We start from the raw sequence: 25,521 nt of genomic DNA, 5'->3' as shown, positions 1-25,521 counted from the left end.
TGAGCTTCTATCAACGTAGATGCTAGCGTCCTCCAGGATGCTATCAACCAGGGGATTCACTCTGGAAATAATGGTCCAATGGCGTTCTCCAGGAAGCTTTTAGCCGTTACGTTTTGAAAATGTAATATGCATTTTTTGGATTCAACCCAGAAATTGTGGATGCCCCGTTCAGTGTACCTTAATTAAGTAATTAAATAACTTTTGGGGGAAGACCACTTGAGTAAAAAATAAAGTAATTAAAGCAGGTCAGGTGGCAGTCGACTTTTGCCTTACCTCTGCTAAGTGTTTGACAGTAATTAGCAACAACACAATTTAAACTTCTAAATACTTTTTAAGACCTCTCGATTATCAGTAGACATTAATGAGGCTCTACCTGAAACGACAAAATTAATTGATTTCTTACTAGGAGGTCTGAAAAACAGCAAAGATTGAGGAGAATTCATTTTTTCCCAGACCATGAAAACAAACAATAAGAAAATTTATGAATTTGAAATGGGAAATTCTGATTTTGAAATGAAAAATTCTGAATTTGAAATGGAAAACTGTGAAATTGACTTTGACTTTTATATGGCTGAGACCACTTATGTGGTAATACCGTTTAGAGCTGTTCCATTCAAAGCCCTATTGGGGTTTCCATGGTCGCCTTTTAAAGGACATCAAGTCATTCAAAACTTTAAACACGTTTATTTCAAAACAACGTTTCCTAAAAGGGCGCACACGACAACGTGAAAACTATCCAATCGATCAACTTGAAACGGAGTTAGTTTTCTTTTATAGTCGGCCAACACTCAGAACCATGGAGCACGACAGGGCAAACGACACTCCGGTAAATTTTGGATTTAAGACGTTCGTTGATACGTTTATCATAAAGAACGCCACTTCCACCAGGTTGCGTTAATGCCTGAAGCAATTTCATAACGCAGTTTTCCATTGGCTGATAGCATTGACCCGAGGTATTTAAGACGCTTAGCTCTTGGCAAATTACTGTCACAGACAGTGATAGCGCCTGTCTCATGGGCGGTACTCCCCATTGCGTTTTTCCATGAGTATGTTGAGTAACCGCGTAGCGTGTATTGCGTCAATGGTTCCGCAGTTCTTTCCAAACCCGGCTTGATTCACGGTTATTTGACCGATGTCGCAAATACCGTTGTCAAGAATGCGTTCAAAAATCAAAATCAATTCAAAATGGCCGATTTCATTCATTTTATTGTTTCCTCGACTTCAGTCGCGCTGACAGTTACATCCTGGTGGTTTGCATAACCCCACCGTTTTCTTAAGACACGGATTGATTTCGTGATCACAATCAGCACAATGCGAATTGGTCAGCGTTTTATCGTCGAGAAACTTACGGCAAATGCGTTTCTTTTCACGGACCTTAGTTTGGACATCGTCATTCTAAAGTGAAGTATTTCAGGTGATGAACAGTTTAGCTGGCTCGGTGACCACGACGGTTCGACATTCGTAATGGTTCGTAACCGCATCCTTTTTTCTCACTGAATCGCCAGCATTTAATAGGCAGCAGGCTAGTGCGTTCCTCACGCTGTTTTATCGGCTTCAGGGCAGAACCAATTTATGTTTTACATATGTCAACAAATTTTCAACTTTTTACATCTGCTGCACTGTGAAAGAACCTGAACTACTTAACTCTGAGGTCATAAGCAGCTGGTAGCTCTCGCTCATAAGTGCTGTAGTTATGTTGACGCCAACAAGGTTGACCTCAACGGTTGTCAGTCAACAAGGTCTCCATTGCTCATTTTGTCCAGTTGGAGTAAAAACTCAAATTTTTCATCGCAACATTAAGTTTTTCTTGGAAGAAGTGCACAGTCCTTCATGTGGAAAACATCTTCAAAAACAATGGAAAGAACAATATCTGAACAGAACGTTATTTTTCGCGATGATTTCAGGGTTAATGTGGAGGGGCGGGGAGGAGGGGGGGGGGTGGGTGCTTACCGCCAGCCTATTCGATAGGTCTATTCGCAACGTTTAGTGACATGAGAAGCCTGCACATATTATGGGACTACCGACTGCGTTTCCAAAAAAATTGTTAATCGACCCCTAAATTCAGTGATACCAGTTCGTAGCCATAAGTCCTTATTGCCATTGAGTTTGTTGTTGCTACTTTTAAGTTTTGAAGAGAACGCCTGTGCTTCAGGATGATGATTTCGTGATCTAGGTCTGGCTTGATTTCTAAATCGAACATCAAATCTGAACCTACTCAATTGTTGCTTGTTGCGGACCTCAGTGGTGGGATCACGCGGTCGGATTGCCCCGCTGAACACGCGCGGTTTCAGCTGGGAGCGGAGGCCGGCGTGTAAACGTTACTCCTTCTGGACCAGACCGCTGACGTGAAAGACCGAAAGAGACGGAGAAGAAAACTCTCCAGAATCTTACCCAATGAATTGGCAGGTCCTCAATACTGTTGTCAAGGAGCCTGCGCATATTCTAGAGACCAACCATAAACCAATAGTCATAGGTCGTAGCCATAAGGCCAATCCCTATCCGAGGCGTTGTTTATGTTCCAGTGGCAAGAAGGCTTCGATATATGCGGGCTGCTTCCCATAAATTTCTATCCTTTTTAATCGCCGTTCACGACAAGCAGACTATAATTTGAGTGTGTTCTTCATGATGATAGTGAGAATCTGGAAAATCTCCCTGGACTTTTTCATTCCATGAAAATCGTTGCTCACGCATGAATTTTTTTGAGATGTGGGAATAGTCGAAAGTCAGATAGAGTTAGATCTGGCGAATCGGATTTCACTGATTCTCCCAATGTGGGTGAGAGGGTGTGTTGCCCGATGAAAAATGTTTGTTTTTTGCTGTGAAATAGGTCTTCTTTTATGAAATTTTACATCTAACTAGGCCGGAAGATTACGATTATATTCTTAGTTTATTGCTTTTCCAGCTGGGAGATAATCCACGAAGGAATTTTTTTTTTTTTTTTATACTCAAAGAAACTGAATCCTTGGTCGATTTTGAGATCCTAAAACAATGCATAAAATCATTATTCTTTCCAAAACGCTTTAAACTTTGCGGAGAAATTCACATTCGAAACGGTATTTGGTTAAATTGTTACACCTACTGTGGTTTTAAGTTTCCTTCAATTTCAACCAAAGTATTGTTTATACCTTCCAGTGACATCCTTAGTTGTTCTGTTAAAATCTATCTCAGTTAATCGACAATCTTGCAAAATCATATTCAAAATTTGATATAATTTCTGGCATGCATGTAACATCGAAAGAATGCATCAATCTCTTTCGATGTCACGTGCATCCTCGTCAATATTTGTATGACTACATTTCTATTGAGAAACTAATCCGCCTGCTTCAAATAAATGTGGTAAGACCTTATATCCTTTTAATAGTCGTTCATGAATTTGCTTTAGTGCTACACTTTCCAAAAACTGAAGTTTTTCACCGCATTATATACTATTTTTTCATTGTATAAATATCAAATACAAATGAGTTGACAGATCTGGATAAAACTTCACACGCGTTCATCGAGCAGTAGCACCACATTTAGAAAACTTAAAAACCGGAATTAATAACGCCATCTCTTATTGAAAGACAAAACTTGTTGAACATCCTGGTATACCTATAATTCTGATGTTTTCAGTCGTTTCGTATAACCTGATTTCTAATCTTCTAGGGATTCATCGTTATCTGCGTTCTCTATACAGTGAACTATTTTTAGATCACGGTGCCACCTCGCTCTTTCTGTAGAAATATATATACCTAGAGCAGAATGCAATTATCACGAACGATGAGCAGCGCGAAATTAGTTTATTCTTGGTCGAGTTCAAGATTAGATTTGCTTTATTAAATTTGTTTGCGCTATTTAATTCAAGGCTGTTTTCTTATTTTCTTAGTGTTTCACTTCAATTTTTCATTGATTTAAATCTGGCTAAGTTTCTTCTTAATGCAGTTAAATAGAAAAATTAATAATTTTTTATTTTCATTTCACATTTTAATATTCATTTGTTTATATTATAGTACAGTGAAAATTCATCTCATATATTTGATTAATAATGCAAAGATTTTTGCCGGTGATAATGAAAAGGGATTTGTATTTGTGGTTGTGTTAATCGCAGTAAGAGTAAGAAACAGATTCGCCTTTTCAAACAATTTTTTTTTTAATCAACCCCTACAGAATAGTTGAAGCAATCGCCAGTGAATAAATGGATGATTTAACCGATTACTTTGAAGCAAGGGTGCATTTCTATTCATTAGTTCTTAGGCTGCTTTTACAATGCGTATAATGAAACGTCACAAATTACAAACTAAATACCATAAGACAATGTGGCGATAGTACGTACATATACCATTTACGATTGTCATAACAGAGTGTTGCTTGCCTGCGAAGTGCGCGCGAAAAACAAGTTCAAGTTGACAGTTTTTAAATTCGAGTGCAAAGCACTTAATATAAACGTCTTGTTGTGATTGATTGTTAGAGTCACGTCACTTGGACGTAAAACGTCAGTTAGTATAGAAGTTAGAACCGTGCAATGTTGTAGGCCGTGCGATGTACATCGCAATATGGCACATACACACAAATATTACCATATCATCAAGTCTAAAGTGACATTTCATTATGCGCATCATAAACGTGGCCTTATAGCTGAATTTAGAATTTGATTTTGATTTTTTAATAGACGCTTACATATAAATAGTTAATATTGTGATACTAACTTATATTTGGCTATATCTAGCTTAATTTCATTTCAATTGCGACTTCAATTATTTTTCCTACACGACCTTCTCTGCACCTTTATATTTGTATAATTGTTTAATTGTACGGAAGGTCCCGGTTCAAATCTCACTGGTGGCAGTGGAATTTGTATCGTGATTTGACGTCGGATACCAGTTAACTCAGCTGTGAATGAGTACCTGAGTCAAATCAGGGTGATCATCTCGGGCGAGCGCAATGCTGACCACATTGCCTCGTACAATGCATTACTGTAGTATACCATTACGGTCTTGAATAAAGTGCGTTAACACACTTCAAGGCTCTGATCCAATATGGATTGTTGCGCCAACGATTATTATTATTCTGAGTTATCACAATCTCGGCAGATGCCGGATTTTATCTAATACTAGCACTAAGTGCCAATCTATTAGGCTCGAACGATCCTAGCTACTTAAAAACTGGCGCTGGTGGTGGTGGCCGGTGGTAGGTCAGTGGGTAAATCCGTCGAGTACTCCCCACAACATCGAGCACGTATGCAGAATGGTGTACTTCTGCATGGTTTGAACCAGACTGTGTGAAAGTCCCAGGACATCAAGGGAAGCCGTGAGGGATTTAGGTACAATACCTATAGCTGGCAATATTATGGGAACTATATCCACCCGCTCGAGACGCCAAATTTCTTTGATTTTCCGAGCCAATGGCTCATAGTTCACCTTCTTCTCCGCGTATTTCCGTTCAATGTTGCTATTATGGGGGATAGCAACATCAATAATATACGCGGAGCAACCTGTCTTGTCAACTAACAGTACGTCTTGTACGGCTTGTTGTGTGCACTATGGCGATCAGTCAGAACTTGCTGGTCCCAATACATGCTATAAGTAGAACTATCCAGTACTGCTTGCGGCTCATATCAGTAAACCGGACATGTTCCCGTGATCAGCCCATGCTTGTATGGAAGGTTTTGATGGATAACCTTACATACAGCATTATGCCTGGTGATGTATTGCACCGGTGCCATAACAGTACAGCCAGAAATGAGATGGTCCAACGTCTCTAACGCCGAACCACACATTCTGCACTGGTCGTTCTCCACCCGTTCTTTCATGATGAGCTTTTTATAAGCTCGGGTGGCAACCACGCCATCCTGAATGGCACACATGAACCCCTCCGTCTCAGCAAAGAGCTCCTCAGCACACAGCCATCTGTTCGACAAATGCAAATCGACAAATGGCTACCAAAGATAATTCACGTGTTTACCGTGCATTGCCTTCGACTTCCATTCATCGATCCGCTCTTGGTCCGACTTCACCCCATTCAGTGGATTGAAAGAACGATCCTTCAAGCTAAGTGGAGTCAGCCCACAGTCTGCCTTACAGACAGCCGCATGCAAGGGACTCGCCTGCTCTTTACTGTAAAAATAAGCGCGCAGCGAGTCGACTTGGCGATGATGTTGTGCCGCCACGTCAACCACGCCCCTACCTCCGATGTCACGAGGCAGGTTCATCCGCTCCACGGCAGACTTTGGGTGATGCATTCGGAATTTGGACATAGTTGTTCGTATCCGCCACTGGACGTTTTCCAGGTCGGTCTTCGTCCACGGCAATATTCCGAATGCATACGCCAGTGAAGGGATAGCGAATACATTCAACGCGCTTATTTTATTCTTCCCCGAGAGATGCGATTTCAGCACCAGCTTTACACATCGCAGGAATTCGGACAGCAGAGCTTCCTTCAGATCACCAACTCGAGCATGGGTTCCTTGCAGAATTCCTAAGTATTTGTAGAAGTCTGTCTCGGTCATAGCTTCGATGTGGAGATCACCAATGCTATGTCCGGCATGCGGCTCGTGATGACCTTTGCGGATGGCTTGGATTCGACACTTGTCTAATCCAAACTCCATCCGAATATCACGGCTGAACATGTCTATTATTCGCAACAGACTTCTAAGATGGTTGTCAGTACCAGCATACAGCTTGATGTCATCTAAGTACATCAAGTGTGTCAGTTCGCACTTAGCACGTAAGCCGTATTTTATTGCAAAACCATGCCCTCTAGCATCATTCAGTAGCCATGAAAGGGGGTTCAGTGTCATACAAAACCAGAGGGGACTCAACGAATCCCCCTGGAAGATGCCCCTCCGTATACGGATGGGCTCTGAGGTATTAGCACCCTCAGATGTACGGACTGATAAGGTGGTATGCCACCATTCCATGACTGTCGCCAAAAACTTTATTAGTTTCGGATCAATGCGATACAGATGTAGGATATCGATTAGCCAGGTATGCGGAACGCTGTTGAAAGCCTTGGCATAATCGATATAGCAACCGAAGAGGTTTCTTTCGCCTCTAGTTGCTTGTCCTACAACTACCAAGTCGATAATGAGTTGCTCTTTGCAACCCCTTGACCCAACTCGGCAGCCCTTCTGCTCCTCGGACAGAATGTTGTTGGTCTCGAGGTGCACATTGATCCTTCCACTAATAATGGACGTGATGAATTTGTAAAGGGTTGGTAAGCAAGTGATCGGTCTTGTGTCTGCGGGGTCCTGCACCGTGTCCTTCTTAGGGATCAGGTAGGTATTCCCCGCAGTGAGGAAGGGTGGAAATTCCTCCGGCCGACTCATGACCTCATTTATACTGCGTGCCAACCGACTGTGTACGCTGGTAAATTTCTTATACCAGAAATTCTACACCCGATCCAGACCTGGGCCCCTCCAGTTCTTCGAACTGTTTATGGCTCGTCGAACTTCCTCTTCGGTAACATCCGTGAAATTCATGCCAGGTGTATTGGCATGGCGGGTACCTTCGGCGGTGATCCACTGAGCATGCTCAGCATGCTGGGCAGGTAACCCCCAAAGTCCACCCCAATACTCTTTCGCTTCCGTCACCGAGAACTGTATTGTCTGGGCGCTCTGTTGGGATTCGTTGAGAGATCTGAAAAAGCTCCGCTGGTTCCTCGCGTATGTTGCATTCTGGACACGTCTGGAATAACTTTCGCCATACCGTCGTAACCGACTGCATATGACAGAAAGTTTCTGTTTTAGTGTGTCCAGAATTTCAACAACGGGTGTCTCACAGGGGATGGCATAGTTCCGGTAAACCCTCTGCACTTTATTTCTCACCCGTCGGCTGGCACTGCCAGTGCTGATCTGAATCAGTCTAGCAATGTCCTGCCTTAGTGAGTCCCGCCGACGTTCCAGACGAATTTTCCATGGTGGATCTCTTTTGTCACTCAAACCAATAACACGAAAGCGAATCTTCTGACCGTGCAATCTAATAGCCGCAACTGCACCACAATACACAAGTGATTGTAGTTGCAGCAGCGACATATCAGCATACAGTCGAGATACAATCTCATCATTGATTTGAGATAGAATTCCCGGAGTTGCTGGAGATGCATAGAGCCTGGGAATACCCGGTCTATGCAAAGGATCCATATCCGAGAATTCTATACACGCTCTTTGGAATTCGTACCGAACCTCAGCGGAAACCTCAGCTGGACGGTGCAGAAGAGTGCTTCGGCGAGTACTGAAACTGTTACCTGCAGTGCGGCGTGGTGTTGCACAGTCACGTGCGCGAATTGCGGGAAACGCTCGACGAATCTCTGGTGCAACAAGAGGCGGTAAGATGTTGTACCCGCCCCCGCGGTTATTTCGTAGTAGGAGCGGATGATGAAGAGGTTCATTTCTTCAGTCCATTTCATCCGCTTCCTACGCGAACCTGCTGAAGTGGTCGCCACAGATTGTGGCGAAACAGCTGCAGCAGGCGGAGCTGTGCTCCTGGTCGTCGTGGCGCCTAGACGTCGAACCGCCCCACGACTAGCGGTTTCGACGCCGTGCTGTCCATTACGAGAGCCCGACCCAGTCACCAAGTCAGACGATTCCCGCCGGTTATCCGTACCGGACCTTAAATTTCTCCTTCCTTTCTCATTTTTGGTAGTGCATTTTATCCCTAGCTGCCAGGTGTTGAGATAGCTTCCTTAGTGAGTAATCTGCAAGACTGCAAAGTTCCTGCACTTTCCTCACCTACCCCCTGAGACGCTGCGGTGGCGTACAGCCATTCAGACTGAAGCTATCCATCAATCCTCCTCTCACAACCGGGCTTGGGACCGGCTTCGGCGGAGTTTGGAGGCCCCGGGGTGATTATATTATTATAATTGTTTTATGCCTTGATCACACCATTATTATTTTTAAGCCACTTATTAATTACAAAAATTGCGACCGAGTTTGTTGAGCGTCAGCTTATTGCTTAACTGAAGCATAATCTTATTGTATAGGTGCCCCAAACTCCAGAAAGGAATCAACTGGAGACATGAGAAGGTTGAGAACCTATTCTCGAAAAGATTTAATATTTGCTCGTCAGTATACTTCAGAATCAGTTTGGTTTTGGCCCTAAGACTTACTTTCTTTCGAAGAAAATAGTAGATGGTATTCAATGCATCTTAGTGATAGCAAGCTCAAATATTTCACAACGGCTTCAACTGGTTGGTGGGATTATAGTTTAAAGAAAAGATAAGGGTGCCATCGCAAACTGAATCAGGTGGGTGCCGATGTCAAGGGCCTAGCTGATAGTTGTGAAAATGTTATAGAAAGTTGGACCGGAAAAGGTTACCGGCAATTTACTGTTGGAATTCTATTTCCCACGCTAGCAAAAAATGCCTTTATTCAAAGAAACTTATCGCAAGTAATATTTTTGAGGTCGCAGTGCTGCATAAACCTGAAAGTCTCTCTCTCTCAAAAGATTTCTCTAAATTTAACAGAAGCTAGTTAATTAGTATAATTTATTGGGGGGGGGGGGGGGGAACCTTGGCTAGGCCCATTGTACTACCCCCGGAGATCGCCTATTCATCGGCGTTCGCGAATCAGAGAACAGAGAACATCGCAGACTCTTCGTTGAAGAAAACCTTATCAAGGTAAGTCTGAGGGCCGTCTTTTCTTCCTCCTCGCATTGGCTGCATACGGCCGGGGCCACCACTCCGTCTTTTTTCATATGGTAGTTTAAGGGGCAGTGTCCTGTTAAAAGGAGTTTTCATGTACTACTTCTTAGGGGATAACAAAAATGCCGTTTTAGCGACCCTGGGTTCCTTCACAAAGATTTTTGCCTGTCGGCAGAAGTTTAAATTTCTCCACTCGGCTGCGTGAATCTTTGTCATTTCTCCCTTCAGAGTAGACTTGACAGAAGATTTCCGGAGGCCAAAAGCTGATTCTGGCCATACCATTATATCTGTCAGCTTCCTGCCAATAAAATTGCATATATCTCCGCCTGGAATATGCTCGTCATTTTTCCAAAAGGTCGAGCGATAATCATCCATAATCAGACTTCCCGAGAATATCCCTGCGCCCGATCAGCTTTTCATGATTGATCTGTCGATGAAGATAATCTTAAAAGATTCGTGGCCATTTATGGACCATTCTTCTTTTTCAGTGATTACGATGGAATATATCTTTTCGAAGACGAATCTGGAAACCATATGATTGGCGGGCATTAGCGCCACCTGATCTTTGCCAAAAATATTCCAAATCGACGCATGACCGTATGATTGGCTGCCTTGCCCCGCGCCAATAGTATAAAGTCTATATGCCACGTTAGCTGCTTTTCGTTTTACCTTCAAATGGATTGAGCGCAAATTTAGGCGCACTAGTCATTGATCTAGTAATACTTATGCAACCGAACCTCTGAACCTGCGTCAGCAGCTTCCTGCTGTTAGCAACGTTCAGTCTCGGCTACCAGACAATGCTCGCATACATCAAAAGGGGGTTTATTATGGATGTTTATATGCAATGAATCCGTTTTGGTGAAAGTCCCCAGGTCTTACCTACCGCAGTCCTAGAGCACCAGAGCAGTCTACAGGATTTTTGGTATTATTTCTGGTATGGTGCTTCCACGTTAACTTGGAGTCGAGATATACTCCTAACGCTTTAGCCCTTCTGCGTTTCCTTCGTCTTTCAACAGACGGGTCTCTGGCTATTTTATCCATTTTATCCTTGTTTGCCTTCTTTTTGGGTCCTAGAAACTATTTGGATGAAGCCTCCTTCAGGCACATCTTCCTATTTACGCTTTTCGCCAGTTCGCTCTATAGTGGGCTGTCTGCGATCCGTTTGGCGCTTGCAATGTTCTCAGCGGGAAGTGCGGCTGTTTCTGCTTTCCAAACGTCTTCCGGTGCTCTCTACATTCGCCTATAGAAGGAGATGCGACTTAATAGTTCCTCCAGTTCCTGCAGCCCGCTTTTCTTCTTCTGGAAGAACATCGCCGACCGCATACACCTCACCACTCTCACGCATTTCCTGATGAGCCTTTGCACTTCGACTGTAGCTAAGACGGTCGACTGTACTTCCACTCGGCTCGTGTCCAAATCCACCTGTTCCGGGCTCGCGATTCTCATTGGGCTTTTTTCCGGAACGTCCCTGCACCGCCAGTTGTGTTACTTAGAAAAGCTTCCTCTTCACTTGGGCATGCCTCTTTCGCTGGTTACAGCGGTGAGCGACGCATTTTCGTGCTACGTCCAAACGCAGTCACTTCTTCCTTCTTCCGTTATATTTCGTCTATTTTTTTTTGTTTTCTCATGTTTGTTTTCCATGAGAATTTCACCAGCGCATCGTGCTCATGGAAGCGGGTTGCAATAGCCGGGAATGGGTAGATTCTCGGGGACAAAGTCGTAATGAAACTTATAGACTTGCGATGATCCAACGACTATCCTGATTGGCCAAAGACGGCCTAGACGGAACAGCTAACTCAAAAACCTAAAAGGTTGGCGAGCGCTACGATCCCTCACATGTTATTATTCAAAATTCACGTGTCCATACCAGTGCTTGGGTCTGCACCGGATCTTGAAAATGATAGCACAAACACAGGGATTCGCGTAAGCCTAACGATTTAAACCACAACGCGAGCTAAAACCTAAAAAATAATAATAAAAAAAATGACGACTCGACCGCGCATGGAGCCGTAAATCTCTGGACCCGAGTGACACAATCGAGGGGAGGAGATCCACGACGAATTACAGTCTCGATCCCTCTGCGTCAGATGTTTTGTGAGGTGCGGCCTCTGAGGTTTCCTCCCTTCCTTGACATTCTCAGGCCATTATTCTGGAGGATGTCCCTAGCTTGTTAGGGTTTTGCAGGGTTAAGGAGGAGGAGAAAAGAAAGAAGTCCTTAAATCGACGAGAGAGTTAATTCATAGTTAGAATTATATTCATGAAAAAAAAAATATACAAAAGATACACTCATTCAAAACAAAATAAAATAAATAATATAAAGGAAAGAATCAGAATATAAAAATATTCAAATGACCAAAGCAATAATGAAACAGAAGGAAACGGAAGTAAACAATAAAAAAAGAATGGAAGGACTCCCCCCCCCTTCACGTGTTTTCAACACAAAACCTTTTCTACGATAAAAGACCGAATCACCGCAACCAGTTTTCCTTTCAAGCAAAAATCAGCGTGCACCTCCAAGAAAAATCATCGAGCTACTCGCCGCCACCATCCAAAAATTCATATTAACTAATGTCTCTGATTTTCTCCGCCAACTCCACAGCATCTGACCTTTTACGTCTCCTCAAGCTCTTCCTCGCTCCAAAACCAATTCCGATTCTTTTTTCCCCTTTTCTCACTCACGACTCCTTATCTAACAAAACAATTTCGAACGAATCTTACTCAGGAAAGAAAAATGTTGTACTTTCCCCACGCTCGGTGGCTAACTTTGCAAGTTTTCAGCCCATTAGATCCACAAAGTTCAGAGAAAACTGCATGAAACAATGAACTACGGAAAATCAGATGACCTGCAATGTCTTTAGATAAATTTTCCTTGATTGAAGAAGAAAGTCGCGGAAAAGAAAAGTACTGTTCCTGTTCGATGTGACTCCGTTGCCAAAACTCACGTTCTCCATGTTCTTTTGTTTTCCCTTTCCCATCAGCTGTCTCTTGATCAGCCGGTCCCGCTAAACCTGGCCTTGAACTTTTCGAGTTCATGTTGCCAGCGGCATGCGTAATAGGGTTGACGGATGCGGCAGATTATTCTCCTCTGTCACTATCAATTTGCCCAAATGCATTCAATAATGCACAATTTGCGGTGAAATTTAAGGCAATTGCACACTATAGAATGCATTATTTGATCAAATTAATCCGGAAAAAGGCGAATAAAATCCCACTCCCGTTGCAAAGCAGCGCCCATTGCAAAGTCGCTATCCAAGTTCCCTGAAGCCTAACTTACGCTTGGCTGACCCTGGAAACCAAGGACGAATCAGCGTTCGCTCGCGCCGTCTACTAATGCGGGTTCAATGTACACTATCCGACCAAGATCCCGAAGGGGCCAGCTTGTAATACATGTCACAACTACCATCTTGGCTGAGCTAGGCTTACATCACCCCAAAAACTTCGGCAGAGAGCTGTCATGGAGCCGGGAACTCTTATTGTCTCTCGACGTGTGCCGGTCATTCGCGGTTCGCTTTTCGCCGAGAGGCTTTCTCAAGGCTTCTATCTAGGACGCAGATGTACTATTAGCTAGGAGATCAGAACTACGTACTCGGGCACTTCGGGGACGTCACTCCCCGTATCGTAAGCTTCCCGTCAAAGAATGTTGGAGACTCCAGAAACTTCATCGTATAGGTACAAAATGTGGCAGCAGTATAAGGGATAATATGCGGCATAACCATGTGGAGGCTCTCGTAGAAGTCCAGTTTTCTAACACCGTTCACTTCCTTCAAAATATTAGTGTTGCCCAATGACAAATGGTGTCCCTGCTCTATTATATGTCAACCGCGGACTTATTCTCATTTTTAGCGGATTCGGCCTCTTTTATGTGTTCTAATATCTGGGTGTGGACTAGCCGTTTTGTTTGCTCTACATAAATCTTGTCGCAGTCTAGGCAGGAAATCCTATAAATCCCGTTTTTTTTTGGGTACATTCTTTTTTGTCCCTGACTGACTGTAATCGGGTCCTAAGTAGGTATCGTTTGCTGGTCGAGGTGACCCGGAGTCCACGTTTGCGTAGCCGCCTTTTGATGTCCTAGGTCCGACCCGAGTAGGTTAATGTTATCCAGGCCCAGTTTCTTTTTGATATGGTTTTCGATGAGGTTCCTGTTGTATCCATTTTTCTTCGCTGTTTCCGAGATGTACTTCATTTCTTTATTTCTTCTCCCCTGAGCGCTGTCGTGACCATCCTGTGAATCATAAAGTTGTATACTGCCATCTTATGATGGAAATTGTGGTTTGAGATGCATGTGATGGTTCTTTGTGTCTAGGTCGGTTTCCTGTAGATATCAAATTCCAAATCCCCTCTTTCCTGGATTAACACATCGTTCAATAAGTCCCGGGACTAACTATGAAAACTACATTTTATCGGAAAAATTCTTTATTATTCATCAACATAATCTCCTTCAAGGGTAATACAATCATTCCAACGCTTCTCTAACTTTTCAATGCCATGTTTGTAGAACGATTTGTCTTTTGACTCAAAATGAGCCTCAGTAGCAGCGATCACCTCCTCATTTAAGCCAAATCTTTTAATCTGGAGCATCTTTTTGAGATCCGCAAAGAGCCGGCAGTCAGATTCGGCGAGTACGGAGGATGAGGAAGCAATTGGAAGCCTAATTCGTTGAATTTGGTCATCGTTTTGATTGACTTGTGGCACGGTGCGTTGTCTTGATGAAAGATGACTTTCTTCTTCTTCACATGTGGGCGTTTTTTCGCTATTTCGGCCTTCAAACAATCCAATAACACTATGTAGTAGTCACTATTGATGGTTTTTCCTTTTTCGAGGTAGTCAATGAAAATTATACCATTCGCATCCCAGAATACGGACGCCATCACTTTGCCGGCCGACTGTTGTGTTTTTGGACGCTTCGGGCGGCTTTCACCGGTCGTACGCGATTCAGCTGACTGCCGACTTGACTCCGGAGTGAAATGGTGAATCCATGTTTCGTCCACTGTCACATATCGACGCAAAAAATCCTGTTTATTGCGAGTAAACAGTGCCTAACAGCTCTCCGAATCATTGATACGTTGTTGCTTTTGTTCTATTGTGAGCAAACGCGGCAGCCATTTGGAAAAAACCTTTTTCATAGCCAATTTTTGGTGCAAAATAATAAATGCACTACCAGTTGATATGTTCACCATCTTAGTTATCTCGCGCACTTTCATTTTGCGGTCACCCATCACGATTTTCAATACTTGCTTGGTGTTTTCGGGAGTTACTGCCTCATTTGGCCGACCCGAACGTTCCGCATCATTTGTATCAGCACGATCGCGTTTCAAGTCAGCATACCACCGATAAATGGTTGTTTTCGACGGAGTAGAGTCCGGATAACGTTTTTCAAGCCATTGCTGAGCTTGAACAGTGTTTTTTCAACATTAGAAAACAATGTTTTATCAACGCACGAAACTCGTTTTGGTCCATTTTTTCACGATTGCAAAGGTAGCGTCACTTTAACCACTATAGCTTTCTTGGTTATGTTTCGAATTATATCAAATTTTGACACATCTCATCTGAAGGTTGGTACTTCTGAACCTTGGTATATAAATGGCATTATTAGCGCCATCTCTACGCTAGTCCCGGGACTTATTGAACGATGTGTTATTTTTAAGTCCAGGAACCGTATCTCCTTTTTTTCGATCTCCATGGTGAACTGGATGTTCCTGTGTGCCCAGTTGAGTTTCCCGAGAATCCTTCTTCCTTTTTGATGATTGCTAATACATCTTCCATGTATCTGATCCGCAATCTCGGGAGTGCTCCAACCTCCTCGAGTTCATTCTCTAGGTTCTCCATAAATACCTCGCATAACAGTGGTGAGGAGGGTTGTCCATTACTTCCCCGGAGGTTGTTTTATAAAATTTATTCCTGAATATGAAATAGGATTCACTCTTGCATGTGAATATTACGCATTTTCACAACATCGCAAAAATATTAGATGCCTCACTAGAATTTTTTTTTTAAATCTTTTTTTTCCCCATTTTCCTTTCAGGATACAATTCAACTGGTCTTTCCCAAGGCAACAGACCGAAGATATTACAATACCATGTAAACTCGATAAAAAACAATCTTCCGTCTTGAATACATCATTCTTCTGGACAAAATGTAAAGATCCTTTACAAGATTCATCGCGCCCCGTAAAGGGGCACAGTTACCGCCAAAGGATCATTAGAAGAGTAGAATGTGCATCCTTGAACAGAACACCATCACAAAAAGGATGTAAACAAGATTATACAATGGAGTTGAATACAAAAGGAGTAAATTCTTCATTTCGACCAACTTGGATTTTCAGTTTCTTCGGTGAGTATCCTTTTCAAGTATTCTTACTTACTTTTATCAAGAAAATGTGATTAGCTGTAATCTTATGCTTAAATATAAAAATAAAGCAGCGAATTACATTAATTTCAAAAATAAATTATTGCTAATATTTGTACAAGCGAAAAGTTATCTCATTTGATGTGCCAAACGTATTTATATTTCTCTGAAAATACTAAAGCTCTAGCGAAAAAAAGATGTTTTAGTTTAGATACAACAAGTATGTGAGTGTCCCATCTGCATTGTATCTACTATGTATAAACGTTCGCTAGAATTTGATTCGCTGTTTGTCACTACATATAGTATAAGTATCGTGAATTAATTGATTATTATCGGAACGAATTCTGAAATATCTAATATGATTCCATTGAATTTAACGACCAAATAGGGACCAAACTATTTTGGATTTTATTTGGCGACTCCATGAACTCCGGTTGATAGTATTGGAAGTAATGTGATATTGCACGCCTTAATGGTGACTTCGGAATTCAAATTTGGCTATTCGTTATCAGCTCCTGTATCCTTTTTTGCCCAAGGGGAATTTCCAAATTTTTCTCGTATCCTCTGTATAAGAAGGTTCTCTTAGCGGCGAAAAGCTATGATGTTCGGTGGCCTAACATTCACATACACGGCAACTTGAACTAGGCGTCCCCAGTACGATTTTCAGGAACAACTGTTCGAAAAGGATTTTTGGCTTTTAGTCAAATTTCTCAATAATCCCTGAGGCAATTATCCTTTTGAGAGTAAAGTGAATGTGGTTTTGCATCCTCCTTGATTCTTGCTTTTTTTTTTAAAAAATCCTTACAGGATTTAAAAATGGAGAAGCGTTTAGTTTTGTCTGAACAGATGTATCGACCTACTTTGCACAATTGCCGGACACTGTTCCAGGACGTGCCTAGAGGTTTCGTCCTCCTCCTCACAGAACCTGCAGGCAGTGTCCGTAGATATCCCTAGCTGATAGTTCGGCCGACAATGACCAGTGAGAATTCCCACTATGATTCGGAGGTTCTTTTTGGTGAGGTTTAAGCAATCCTTTGTACGCATGGGTTCGTATCCCCCAATAAGCACCCTGGACTGCTCCATCTCTGGTAGGCCCGCTCAATATAGTTCCCTCAACCGTTTCTCTTCGTTTCTTAGATTCATAACCATGAAACCGTTTCCGATTCCACAGAAGGGTTCTGGCCCGTGGCTAGTTCATCCGCTGCCTCATTGCCTTTCAACCCAACATGGCCTGGAATCCAAAGTATCCAGACCTTGTTGGACGAGCCGAGTGTATTCAGTTTCTCAAGGCATTCCCATACCAGTTTATAGTTCACCTGGTTGGACCTAAGTGCCTTGATCACTGCGGATCACTGCGAAATTTTTGACCTCTGTTTCTCGTTTCACCTCCATATCATGTAATGTTATGGCTTTCAGGTGATCCAGCTTACGCCTCCTAGTGAATGGTACTATGGTGGTTTTGGTTGGGTTGATCCGCAGTCCCACCTTCCTGCACCAGGCACTAGTAACCCTTAATCCAGTTTGGATTCTATCACATAGGGTATCTTCATATTTGCCCCTACAGATTAGAACAATGTCGTCCCCGTAGCCCTGGACTTGTATTCCAGTATTAGTTAACACGTCCAGGAGTTCATCCACTACCATACTCCACATCACCGGCGATAGTACTCTACCCTGTGGACAGCCTTGAGAGGTGTTCATGATAATAGAATTTGTACCTGTTTGTACCTCTGTTTGTCTGCTTTCTAGCATTTTGCCCATCCAGAGTGCCAGGGTGTTTCCCACTCCTTTGCGGCTCAGGGCATCCTGTATCTTTGTGTGCGATGTGTTGTCGAATTCTCCTTCGATATCCAAAAACGCGCACAGTGCAATTTCTTTTGTTTCTATGGCGTCCCGTAGTACCTCTGTCAGCTGATACAGAGCAGTTTCAGTTGACCGTCCTGCCCGGTAAGCGTGTTGACAGTGATGTAGGGGATTACGCTTTAGAACTTTAGACCTTCTCCACCGTTTTGAGTATGAACGATGTTAGGCAGATCGGTCTGAAAGATTTAGGGTGAAAAGGATCCTTTTTACCCGCCTTCGGAATAAAGACCACTTTTGCCCGTCTCCATGCCCTTGGTATGTAACCCAGTGCTATGCTCCCCCTTACCACCCTCAGAAGAGACTCTAAGATAATTCCTAGGCCTCTCTGGATAAGTGCTGGAAAAATGCCGTCTACTCCGGGAGATTTCATGGGTTTAAAAGTTCCCACTGCCCATCTTAGCCTAGCTTCTGAGCATACCTCTTTTGCTAGTTTCTAGCTCTCTTTCCTTCCCCTTTTATACGTTGTTTGGGTGTCAGGCAGATTGTTGTCGCCTGCCGCCGAGGAGTAGGACCCCGGGAAATGAGTTCTGAGAAGCAGGTGTACCCTGTCCTCCTCATTCTCGGTGAATGTTCCATCTTCCTTTTTCAAGCAGACAGAGGATATTCGCCCGTCTTTGGCTACAGCCTTGTACAGCCTGGTTGCTTCTGTGATCTGTTCAATCCCTTCACAGAATTCCCTAAAGCTGTTCCGTTTCGCTTCCCTGATCGCGTTGCTATACGCAGTCAGTGCATTTTTTTACCTCCGCAGTCCCCGGTTTGTTTTGCCCGGTTAAACAGTTTTCGTACCTCTGTTCTCATTCTGGCTAGGTTCTTGTTCCACCATGGTACATCCCTTGATGACTTGACTGTCTTGGCCGGACAGCTGGCCTCATATGCGTCTGGCCTTCACATTCACTAACATATTTTATCGGCAACTTGAGCTAGTAGTCCCCAGTACGCTTTTCAGGAACAACTGTTCGAAAAGGATTTTTGGCTTTTAGTTAAATTTCTCAATAATCCCTCAGGCAATTATCCTTTTGAGAGTAAAGTGAATGCGGTTTTGCATCCTCCTTGATTCTTGCTTTTCTTTAAAAAAATCCTGACAGGCTTTTCGTTCTCTCTGAATTTTGCACCCTCTTTTCCCTTACAATTGATATTTCTTCTTTCCTTTTCAACATACCTGGCGAAATATAATATAAGGGGAGTAGCCTAACATTACACCAAGCTAGGTCCGGACTGTAGGATGGGTTGCGTACAATTTTCATGGCAAATCTATCCAAAAACTCGACCACAGTATTAGCGGCGTGAGGCCTCGCATTGTCATGATGCAGTAAAATTTCATCAATGTGTCTTTGCGGCTATTTTTTCTTGAAATAATGGAATATGGTGGTCAAAACAGATTTGTAATAGTTTGTCGTGATTGTCTGACTTTGAAGGACTTCATGTTTGTACAAAAATCCCTGGGAAACGAATAAGATTTTCATCATTACCTTCCCAGCTTTGCGTCTCATCTTGGCTTCTTTGAAGATGGAGATGATGCTGTTAAAAATGCGCTTCCAATTAAAATATTTAGGTATTCAGCAAGTTCCCTTAGAGTGCCCTGTACGCTGCTTATTTGTGACGCCTTCCTCTCTCTCCTTCGTAACTTATATCACTTGTAAAAAATCAACTGGTTTGCAGTGTTCTCAGCTTACTCAACCCAGTTTCGCTCCCTGTGACTACTATCATTACTTTTTTAAACAGTATCTTCTATTTGAGATCAATCAAGTTTTGGCTTACTTTGAATAATTGCCTCCCTCTTGCATCAAGAATTTTTTTTAAACCAAATATAAAGAACGTAAGTTTGTGGTCAACAATTTATTTCACTCTGTGATCTCGAGTCTTTCAATCTATTTGAACTCAGATCGAGAGAGATTGTCCCATCTTTTTATGTTAGCTGCATAGCACAGCTTGCTGTAGCAATAACGTTTTCTTGAGACTAATGGACTAATGGTCCGGCTTCCCGCTTGAACTTTTAAGAAAGTATTCCCGCTCGTAAGCAATGTAGTTCTATCTGCTTTTCTGCTTCCGTCAATAGTTTGGTTCCCTGCTGTGGTGCAAACGCCAATGAGCCAATGTGACGTACATGCCTCGAATACACGTCGAAGCAGCTGATCCACTATTCTCATAGCCATTGTTTTTAGACCGTGATCCCTTTCTCAGGGTCCAAAGTATATTTCCTGATCAAAGGTACCCGTTTAGCCTTCCATCTTAGTTCTTTTACTTCCAAAGTGACTTCAATATCCGTTCCCTTCATGTTCAACGTCGAGAAAGGTGGCCCATTCTACGAATAATGCGCCCCTAGACCAACCCTAACGAAATACTGAGACATCTAAAGCTGGAAATTGAGCCTAACCAACTACCTTGGAAAGCGAGCAAGCATCCAAAGTTGGCCAGTACAATGTTGAACCCCATAAAGGTCTAACCCTGCTCAAGGAAATGACATTGTTTCCTGTATTATCTATTTTCCATATAACTATATAGCGGCGCTCCCATACGTATATGGCTGAGAGATTACCACCACGTCCGCATTCTCCACTAGGATGGTTTGCGAAATCTGAGTTGCCTTGCAATGATTGTAAAACATCATCTACCTATATGATTCAGCTTTCCCATATATTCCGGACATCTGCCACCTACTACAACGTACTAGTCCTCCAAAATCTTTTTATCTTTGCAAGATATAATGTAATCTTGGATGAGGTAGCCATCATCTCCTGCTTTCAGGAGCTAACCTCAACTTGCTCTTGTTGCTTATGTTTTCTATCTTGCCGCGAAAATTATCACCTGATTTTTCACTAGATCTGTTTCTAGCATCATCCCCTTTCGAGGTTCACCTGATACGGTCCATACTTTCGACCAAGTCCGCTGATTTCAGATTGGTTTCAATTTTCACTGAAAATCATAGGTTGCCAGGAACCGTGAACGTTGGCACCTAAGGGTGATTGACTCGCTGTGCTCCACATTGGGGTTTATAGCAACCATATATTTCAACTTTCCAAGAATATCTGGTTGCTATTCACCCCTTAGTTATGCATAGTGTGTCAACCACGCCCACGTGTCATTGTACACGGCCCGCTGAAATGCGCTTAACTCTTTCCAGGATTATCCGAGAACCCTGCACTTCTCCTCTATTGTTCTACGCAAAGTAAACCTTCGATCACCCACGTACCGATTATCTTGGGATAGTGAACTTCATTGCATAGCATGATATCAGGTCAGCGTACCCCGATGACACGCCGCATGTTGAGGAAAGCTTGAAGCTTTTGAGCAACAGTGGAAGTCCTTTTCCATATGCTACTTCCTTAAAGCAATACAGAAAGGACAATAGCACCGAACAGTCTCAACTTGATCTTGGTGTTGATATAACCCTACACGCACGATGTTCTGCCCATCAATGCAGATAGAACCTTAGTTTTGTTATCTTTGTCCTCAATTCGACACTAGTTGTCTGTCTTTCCAAATCCAGGTCCGTTACTCGTTGAGAGAGCAGACAGACGTCATCAGCGTAGTCGAGGTGTTTGAGGAAAGATGTTAAAGTTCATTGAAGTCTTCCACGTCCTCGGGACAAGACAGCATGGGGAGCCTTATCGAGACCTAGACTATTAAAATATTCCTCATTCTGGGCCGGAATCTAGAAGTCAGTTTCCCGCTCTGAATCGGCTCCCAGGTAATGAGAGCGCCGTTGCCGCATTAATCGGACATCAGATTCATGCTTACCTTCCAAGCTTTCCGGAGTACAATACCATAATGCTGCAAGAGAGAGAGAAAGCAGTGCATGTCAGAGCTCACTCACTTAACCCCAAAATGTATAGTTTTTGAAGCTGGAGCTGCTTCTTCTTCAACTTGAAATGAGGACCCTGGATGCCGTTGTCCAGTAACGTAAACACATTTCAAAAACCAACCCGTATCCTAGTGCGATAGCCAAAATTCGTAGCCGATAAGTCCCCCATTAGCTAGAAAGTTTTGAAATCTGCAGATTACTAGCCTACACCTATCATCTATCCCTTTTAATCGTCTCTTACGAGAAGCAGGGGAGGCTGTGAATTAGTCATTAAAAGTTAAAGATGTAATAGGTAAATAGCCGGTAAAATAACGCCCCATCTGCTTCCTAACACTCCTGGGTTTCGTTCGGGCCTTTAGACTATACTTACTCGTCGACTTAGGACTGATGGATTGTATCACAAAGTATATCCTCACATAACGGTGAACCTTCATTTTAGTATTTGTTAGCTCTTCCAGAGAGTTGTTCATCGCGATTCTCCACATTAGCGCAGAAAGTACCCTACTCCGTGGACAACCATGGGTTGTTTTCATATCTCCGGTATTGGTTTCTATCTCCACCAGAGAACAAGGGAGTCCTTTATGGATATGATTACCTGTATCCCGGTGCTATCTAAGGTAGTTTCAATATCTAAAAGCATACACAAGGCTATTGTATTTAAAAAAGCATTTATTCGGGATACTTTTATCCTGATTTTTCGCATGATCCAACGGATTTTTGTTTTCTGTTCGATTTAATTGCTCCTTTCACCGACAAACAAGCCAACAGAGGACCCCGCTGGTCGCGTACATACTGTGTGTGTCTATCGACTCGTGCTGGTGCTGTCGGGTGTCCACGCCTTCTCAGGATGGTCGCTTGGAAGTCAAGCTAGCCAGGGTCCCATGCCTAAACAGCAGGAACCCTAAGAACCCATAAGAATACATATCTTCCCCCTGCAAATGTGAGGAGGTGTGCTAAGAGAAATATTGTCTTTTGTGCAAGAGCCCTGAACACAACACTAGGTACCGAAACTTTTTCCAACTCTTTCGAGAACCTTAATCCGGGCAAATCCCTGGACTCCAACTTTTTAATCTCTTCGGACCCGCGGACCAGAAACATTTGAAGAACTCACAAGCCGATGCCAGCCAAATGTTGCGCGGTACAAAAATTTGATCCCGGTCGTGGCAATAAAAGTACCTAAACAATACAAGGCAAGGCAGAGTATGCCCAATAATCCCTCATAGGGCACAGGCTTAATTCCTGTCTTCAACTGTTCCTTTTATTTTATCGTCTCCGAATATAAAAAATGGTATCGTAAATAATTAAACTCTCAAACAGCCAGCAAAAAGCTCACAAAGCCAAGATATTCCTGACGCCAATGATAACCTCAGAAGTATTGTGAACTATCTAAACATCAACAGCAAATTGCCTTTCATAAAATGGAAAATGGTACGGATACAAAAATACAACGTTCATAGTCTGTCGAAAAGTCAATCTTCCCTAGAATTCCATGCCAAATTTAATAAAATTGACATCATAGCGCAATAAAAAACTTTCATCCTAATCCTAAACTCCTCCATATAAACGGATTTTAGGATACAACATAGTAGGAAAGTCTAGAATTGATGGGTATAGTGGAAAATTGCTGCCATTGCTTCCGCTTTCGCAAAATCAAATACCCCATCCGTTCCGACCTTGTCCCTCTGGCATATCCTCTTATGGCACTCGACCTTTCTCCATCGATGACTTCTATGATGTTCTTTTTAAACGCAAAGACCGGTCTGCCCCTGGCACGGATGAAACCATATACACTTACGTCCAATGGATGAGCCCAGCGACGCAGGAGATTCTCCTTGAGGGGCTGAATGAGGTCCGGCTTAACCAGACTCCTCTGATGCGCTGCTCTGAGATCAAAATGTTTCAGATTCTGAAGAAAGAAAAGGCTCAGACTCCGAGCGCATTGAGAATTACCACATTCTTCCTAACAATTGCTCCCCCTATAGGAGGCACAGGTATGCACATCCTGCCTCAAACAGTTTTTTCTACATATCTCTATGGTAGAGAGCCAAAAAAGGCATGTGCTTGGTTTATCCATTGACATCTTAGAGGAGGTCCGGCTTATTAGAGGATAGTCTCCTTCTTGCTGAACATGATGCACGACATGAATCTCCCCCCTGACATCATCCAGGAAACATTCTATGTATTTTCATAAGGTTTCGGTAAACTATGTTGAGAAATCTTCCAGTAGGGGGATAACTACCCCATCCTAGTAACGAGGAACTCCAAGGAAGAAGCTCAAGACATCCTGCGCCAACAGGAATGCCTCTTCACTAACAAATGTAGTAGACTCAAATTGGCCGTTAATCTCCTCTCAAGGGCTCGCAAAGATGTATTTAAAATTCATTGCTTTCTTAGGGAGAAATGTCTTGGCTTTAATAGTAGTAAAGGACCATCCTGAGTTCATCACTAACAAAGTCAAACAAGCTGGGGGTCAGCTGTGGTCTCCATCCGACAAAGACCCTTAAACTATATAGAGCGGTGGTAATACCCGTCCTGAACTATGCCTCCTCAGCAATCTACCTTGAGAATAAGATAGAAGCCCTCATGGTCGCCTCCTTGAGGTAAGGTCTTGGACTCTTCAGACCCACCCCAACTCATGCCCTCTTTGGTCTACCTAACAAATCCCATTCCCCCCCTCTAGGAGAACCTTCCCGCCGCGAGAGAAATTCTAAATGCCAAAGTGATAGTTTTGGATTTTAGACCTAGGTTTGATTCTACTTATGTAGGAAACTGCACTCCCTGTAGTTAGTGGTATAATATGTAATATGAATAGTTGATAGTGATATATCATATTATACGTACTATTATAAAATGAGTAAATCCACGATTTTCATAGATTCAGATTACCACTATTTGCAATTTCCTCACTGAATCTAGAAGTTGGCGATAGTTCGAAATTAGGTCATTAGTACTCCCCAGCGCCCGCACCGTATTCTAGGGTAGTTCTGGCTAACAATTTTCCAGGAAGTTTCAAAGGATTTCAATGGAATTATATTAGTATTTCAAAAAACAAAAATATTGAACAGTGATATACTCGTATTATTGGTTTTTCTTTAATATCAAATCTGAAAAGAAATTGAATCTTCACAATTTTTAAATTGAGGAATATAAATTAATCAATATAACCCAATTTATTTTTCTATAACGTATATATGTATTGTTACAAAAAAAAATTACGAAAATCCAAAGTTTTATTGCTGTTATCAAACTTGTGCCAGGCCGACAATTGCTTTCCACGTAAGTTTTAGTTTGAATGCAATTTCATTTCACAAAACTTTGTAATTGTTTTCATTCACTCTTTTCAATTGTTTTTACTTTGTTTCGTGTTTTACGTTTCAACGCAAAAGATTGTTTATTATTTACAAAGTCATTTAGTACCATTTCATGTATTATAGTTCATTTTGCTGTGAATCTATAATATAATATGCAAATGGAGAGATCCATAATGGAAATATTTTGTTTTGATATTTTTGTGGAACTTACTAAGATTTTACTATAGTGGATTCGCTTCACTGAATTATTGGAACTGGAGCTACTTTGAAACTTATCAAAATATTAGTTTGCGTTAGTTTTAACATTCATTTTTATCTATAACTGTAAGAATACAAAACAAAACTGATTTAAACAAGATTCGAAAATGAAATCTTGAGTTTGTATGTTCCTTGCAGCGGTCGTGTGCCGTCTTTCGTGATAAACCCCTTCTGATAGATTTAAAAATATTAATAAAGTATCATAATATCAAAATTTTAACGAACGTAAATTAGAGATCTGTCAAAACTCATTCTCGCCCATAATCGCATTGATTTGTCTGATTACTTGACATTTAGAGTTGACGTTTCGAACATCTCACTTCTCAC

At 42.4% G+C, this 25,521-nt stretch overlaps 1 protein-coding gene across 10 annotated transcripts in view; it reads left to right on the top strand.

The window, feature by feature from the left end:
• LOC119646342 (protein quiver) overlaps positions 1-25,521 on the top strand; it is a 140,412-nt gene that overhangs the window by 37,528 nt on the left and 77,363 nt on the right. For 4 of the 10 annotated variants that reach the window (XM_038046768.1, XM_038046769.1, XM_038046773.1 and 1 more), the window contains 2 exons: positions 15,638-15,945; positions 24,854-24,901. In XM_038046768.1, coding sequence (XP_037902696.1) covers positions 15,638-15,945; positions 24,854-24,901 — 356 coding nt within the window. Of the gene's footprint in view, positions 1-3,744; positions 3,921-4,161; positions 4,208-4,589; positions 4,666-15,637; positions 15,946-24,853; positions 24,902-25,521 lie in introns of those variants that run through there. The other 6 variants (XM_038046772.1, XM_038046771.1, XM_038046774.1 and 3 more) reach the window with 4 other exon arrangements.

Source organism: Hermetia illucens, chromosome 1 (genome assembly GCF_905115235.1).
Source record: "Hermetia illucens chromosome 1, iHerIll2.2.curated.20191125, whole genome shotgun sequence".
NCBI classification, from domain to species: Eukaryota; Metazoa; Arthropoda; class Insecta; order Diptera; family Stratiomyidae; genus Hermetia; species Hermetia illucens.
The sequence above is the reverse complement of the archived record's forward strand: the minus strand, read 5'-3'. Positions and strand labels throughout refer to the sequence as shown.